At 38.3% G+C, this 6000-nt stretch overlaps 1 protein-coding gene across 1 annotated transcript in view; it reads right to left on the reverse strand.

The window, feature by feature from the left end:
* The window catches only part of SPEN (spen family transcriptional repressor), a 58771-nt gene extending 53350 nt beyond the window's left edge, over positions 1–5421 (reverse strand). The window contains exons 1-2 of the mRNA XM_008588830.1: positions 5210–5421; positions 1307–1783 (exon numbers count right to left, since the gene is read on the reverse strand). Of these exons, the coding sequence (XP_008587052.1) occupies positions 1307–1783; positions 5210–5409 (677 nt within the window). The 5' untranslated portion in view covers positions 5410–5421. The remainder of the gene's footprint in view (positions 1–1306; positions 1784–5209) is intronic.
* Positions 5422–6000: the final 579 nt, after the last annotated feature.

Consider the following 6000-nt stretch of genomic DNA (forward strand, 5'->3'; position numbering starts at 1 on the left):
TGTCAGCACCATGCTCACCCAGTGAGCCAACTGGCCATCCCTATATGGGATCCGAACCCGTGGCCTTGGCATTATCAGCACCACACTCTCCCGAGTGAGCCACAGGCCGGCCCAGCTTGTCCAATATTTCTAAAGTAACTATACCAGGGCCGGCCCATGGCTCACTTGGGAGAGCGTGGTACTGATAATGCCAAGGCCACGGGTTTGGATCCCTACATAGGGATGGCCGGTTAGCTCACTTGGGAGAGTGTGATGCTGACAACACCAAGACAAGGGTTAAGATCCCCTTGCTGGTCATCTTTTTAAAAAAAAAAAAATTAAGAAATAAAGTAATCTATACCATCTTTCTAGATCTGTGATTTCAAAACCCATATACTTAACTTCTAAGCTGTTTCCTTAAGATTATCTTCCACTTACTATTTTTAACCTTTACGATAAAACTCCTTTATTAAAAAAAAAAAGTTCACAACTAACAAAATGAGGTTATTCAGCCTTAGAGAACAGGAAACATTTGGGGGGCCAGAGGGGCTGTTTTTGGCGGCTGGCCAGTACCAGGATCCCAACCTGTGATGTTGGCGTTATAAGGCTATGCTGTAACCACCTGCACTAACTGGCCAGCCCAACAGGAAACTTACAACCTGCATTTAAAGCAAGCCTCTCCACTTGGGTTTATATAAACTGGCTACCATCTTGAAGTTAAAATTAGTTAAAATGTACTCTTAAGATGTTTAGTCCTAGGGCTGGCCCATGGCTTACTTGGGAGAGTGTGGTGCTGACAACACCAACTCAAGGGTTAAGACCCCCTTACCGGTCATCTCTTTAAAAAAAGGAAAAAAGGGAAAAAAAACAAAAAAAGATGTTTAGTCTTTGAAAATAAGTGTCAACAATATATTTCATCAATACATACAACCAAATAGCCTTTACAAATATACAGCCAAAATAATATGAATAAATTGGTATTATACACCTAAGAAATAAAAAACTTTAAAAAGATACCACAATTTCAGTGTCAGAAGATTAGCCTCACACAGCTAAAGTCATCACTTCTCTTCCTTTTCGGCAATTTAATTTTAATATTGAGCATCTGGAGAATGAAACAGCATCTGCAAATCATCACTTAGCTTCAAATACTTAACAGAATGATTAATTCAATGGCCACATGGTAATCAAAGTTTCTTTACTCATTACATATATGAGCCAAGACTGCTTTCTTTCAAAAAATATTACTATGCTAAAAAACATTACCATTGATCATTGAGAATTTATTTAACAGCTCGTCTGTTAAAACAAAAGGCTGTTAACCTACCTGTCACTGCTGGTACTACTGCTGCTGCTGATTGAATCACTACTGGAGGATCTACTCCTAGAGCCGCTGCCGCTAGGGGACCTTGCGGGTCTAGACGCTTGGCTAGCCAGTCTCTGAGGAGACTGATTTCTAGACTGGGATGAATGAGGTGACCGACTCCTGCTGTGCTGGTAATTCCGCTCTGGCCTTCTGCCTCGTACCTCCCGGGTAATATCATCCCTGTAGATATCCCTGTGTACAGCACTGGGCAGGGAAAACTGCTCCCGAGCCCTAGGTTCGTATCGGGGGTCATGAGCATCAAAGCGGTTTGGACTTCGACTCCGAGAAGTATAATAGAGCCCATGTTGTAAAGTCCGCTCTCGAGGATCTCTATAGTAATCCTGATCGTAATGTCTTGTCCGATCAAATCCTCCTGTCCCCCGTTCATGGTGTCCATAGGCACTATGTTCATAAGCACGCTCCCTGTTATCTGAAGCCCTGCATTTAGGAGGGGGGAAAATATTTAATCAGAAAGGAGCAAGCAAAACTAAAAGCAAGTCATGCAAACATTCACTTGAGCATTGTCTTTGTCTTAGCAAATGGTCATTTTCTAAATAGCATTAACCTACTTAGTAAGCAAACACTAACAAGATTACCATTTTACTTGACTCAAAAAAAGTATTTTCACAGCTGAGCAATCATTGTTTTAATTGTATATTGGGCTTTCATGACTAGTGTTGCGTAGGTCAGTTGCTCATTTTATTAGGGATTTTCTGACTTGCATAGAGAAATATAATATACCATCTCCTTTTCATTTTAAGTTTAATGGAGCAAGAAGAGACTAATTTTAATATGAACTTTTGTTACTTTCATCTGATTAAAATATGTACCAAACGTTTTTTTACTTGCAAATTTATTTTAGGCCACATTTCCATTTTAACATAGACATGAAAGCCCTGCTGCAGTGCATGTCCCACACTACAAAGGACTTTTCAATGAAGTTCAGGAAAAAAAATTTTTTTTTTTTTTTTTTGAGCTCGGCCGCACTGCGCTCAGCCAGTGAGCGCACCGGCCATCCCTATATAGGATCCGAACCCGTGGTGGGAGTGCTGCTGCGCTCCCAGCGCTGCACTCTCCCGAGTGCGCCACGGGCTGGTCCCAGAAAAAAATTTTTAAATGCAACTTTTTCTCATTAACGTTTGACTGCTTGGGTCATTATAAAAAATTACTACACTACAAAATTGCTGTGTCCAAACACTTACATTTAATAATAAAAATGGAATCTCAAAATAAAAAAAAATTTAGGATTTCAAAATATTGGGTCACCACATGTTATTCTATGTAAATTTAACTAAGAATAAAAGTTATCTTCTTATGCTATCAAATTCCACATAATTTTTAAAATATCTATTCCATGATTCAGTTTGTTAATGTATATATTTAATGATTACAGGAAATATGCTCTCTTGGCTTTTAGCTATATTCAAATTGCCCATGATAAAATTAGGTAATGTTGGGAACTGTAAGATATTCTAAGGCTGCTATTAGCAATGGCTTAAATTAATTTTAAAAATACTTTAGTGGGATGTGAATATTTGTCAACCCAAGAGCACAAAAAGTGTTGCATGTACAATTAAACACATGCAATTATATGTTAATATAAAAAATTCTGGGCCAGGCCGGTGGCACACTCTATAGAGTGCGACGCTTGGGAGCGCAGTGGCGCTCCCGCCGAGGGTTCGGATCCCGTATAGAGACCGGTCCACTCACTGGTTGAGCGCGGTGCGGGCGCGACACCGAGGGTTGAGATCCTGTTGCCGGTCGCGGTACGGGCGCGACACTGAGGGTTGCGATCCCATCACCGGTCACGAAAAAAGACAAAAAGGAAAAAAAAAATTCTAATCCTATGAAGAAATCCTAAGTTCTCTACTTTTGTAGGGAACTAAAACTCAGCTCCTGAGTTTCTAAAAGACCATTTCACTTGAGTTTCTCTTCATCTTTGGATCTATCTTCTATCAAAAGGGATTAAGGAATCATGAAAAATAAAGAATTAGACTCTCTCCAATGAAGAATATTTGGTAAAATTTCATAACAATTAATATGTTCCCAATATATACCTAGATTCCAAATCTCTTCACTAAAATTCATTCACACAACTGTTTCACTTAGAAGCAACCCCACCTTCCTAGGCTATTTTTCCTATTACGAAAAGCAACTGGCACGGCAAAAAATTCAATTATCTTTCCTACTTAAATGTATTAAATAACTTTCTCCTTTTTCATGCATAATTCTGCAATATGGATATTTCAATGTCTAACAAATAAGAGGGTTTCTTTAGAGACTTAACAGAAAATGACATAAATAATCCATTTAGAAACCTATCAAATGTTAATCAGTGAAAGCCATTATTAATGACATAACAAAAGCAAGAGGCAAAAGTTCTGGAATTACTACTACAGCTGACATTTTATAAATATGCAAAGTTCTTAACCATTAGGAAGATACAGAAGGCAGGCACAAGAGCTAGCAGAGCTGAAATCTAATGGCTATTCTTTGATTCATCTATTAGTACTAAATACTTCTAGAGTTAGTGGGGGGGAAAAAGAGAGAGTTTGACTTGGGTTAGGAGAGGGGCTAATATACACAGGTCAGGACATACCAACCTTTTCCAAGTGTGGAAACACGACCTATAATCCCAATTAAATCTAGGGAGAGAATTGTGAACATAACTTCCCCAATTTTGGCCCCTCTTATGGGGGTAATCCACCTTCTTAATGGGCAAGGGTGTCAAATGATATTTAGATGAACCACAAGAAAAAAAAAATCTTAGTGACCAGACAAAATAATTCCACTGGAAGCAAGTAGTCCCAGAGAAACTGTAACTCTCAAACCCCCAGACTTCTTTCTTGAGATAGCAGACAATTATAAATTGATCCACATTCACAAAAATTTCCAGCCCTAAGTACGAATCAGCAAGCTGGCAGAAGAGGAAACATTCTCTACAACTCCAACAAATGAGGAAAGCACAGTCGTTCTCCAATTGTTCACTTTTATAGCCATCCAGCCCAGTCCATTTTGACTGCTGTATCCACAACTGATCATCACCATGTGTTCAAAGCTAAAGTACCTTTAATTGGACAGCAGCTTGCTTAAGAAATGAGGTAGTAATCCTCTTCCCTGGGCTTATGGAGTCTTGACAATACGACATCCCATACATTCCAGCAATTAGCAAATAATGGCTATATTCCAGGACTTAGGATTGTCCATCATCTCAATTTTCCCCCATTCCATCAAGGAGTATAATTCCAACAATATCGAAACTGTGTAGATCCAAAATGGAAAAATCAAACATTGACTTCTCTCCTCTTCATCCAAGTATGCATTTCCATGTAAAAGTATTGTTTGTAGAATCCAAGTGGTTGAATGATTATGATCTGCTAGATTTTTTGGTGACAATCCAATTTATTTGTACACTTTATATAGTGAAATGGAGAAGCAGATATCAACTTCTAAAAGAATCTGTAGGCTCTAATATTCCAGAAATATTCCATATAGTACAACCACAAAAACTGTAGCCAAGTAGCTCCATCAGATAGAAAGGATATATCCAAGGAAGGCCTTAACATTATCCAAGAGAAGGAATAATTAATTCTAGAAGACAGGTAACTCCAAAAATGATGCTGCCATAGATCTTCCACAATTTTATATCTCAGGAGTAAGATATCCAATCAGCTGCAGGAAATATCCTCTAGGATTCCATGAGATACCAGCCACTGGGATAGAAATCACTTCCGTTTCCAACCCAAAATAGGAAACATTGAGAATGCCCAAAACTTTAAATCCATCTGGGGCCCCTAAATATGAGTTTCTGTTTCTCACCATATCAAATACAAAATACCTGCCTACAGAAACCTTGGAACTTACCCATCAAGTCTCCGCTCATAACGTCCTTCTCGTGCATGAAGTGATGGTGGAGGGCCATAAGCAGGCCCTCCCCCACCTCCTCTGAACCCAGAAACCTCTCTACTACGAGATGCTATGGAAACTGTATCATCCAATCCCCGAGCAGCACTCGGAATGGTGCCTGGTTCATTATAATCCGTGCGTAGGTCTCTATCTCCCATTTTGTTGACTGAGTTGTGAGCTTTCTGTGCACTTTTGATGTCCACAAAATCCACAAAGGCAGCCACTCCTCCTTCAGATCCCCTCTTGGGGAGAATTTTGACACTTTCCACACGGCCATATCTGGAAAAAATAAAGTCAACGTTATTGTTGTATATGAATAATTTTCAAAAATGAGTTTTTAAAATGTTTATTTTTACAGACATTTACATTATGTAAGTATGGGGAAGGGGTTGCAAAGTGACTTTTAAAATGACTCTTCTTTTACACTTATATTTTCCTCTCTGTGGCAAGTATTTGCACTAAGTTATTATATTACTCTCATTTCTTAAATATAATATTTACTAAATTCCCCTTAAACTTTCCAGAACACTTACTGAAATAAATCTCTCTGAAGTTTTTAGGCATTTTTACACTCAAAAAAATGTTACTGAACCTATGATAGAATCAAAGTAGTTTTAAAATCTTAAAAGACTTCTATTAAAATAAAAACTGTAACTATACCTAGCTATTTTACATATTTCATTTTAATTAAATGAAAATGTTACTGAAAAAATGAGATGCTTTCAAACTCTCTTTAAAGAAGCAAAAAT

This window comes from Galeopterus variegatus, unplaced genomic scaffold (assembly GCF_000696425.1).
Source record: "Galeopterus variegatus unplaced genomic scaffold, G_variegatus-3.0.2 Scaffold5054, whole genome shotgun sequence".
In the NCBI taxonomy this organism is placed as follows: Eukaryota; Metazoa; Chordata; class Mammalia; order Dermoptera; family Cynocephalidae; genus Galeopterus; species Galeopterus variegatus.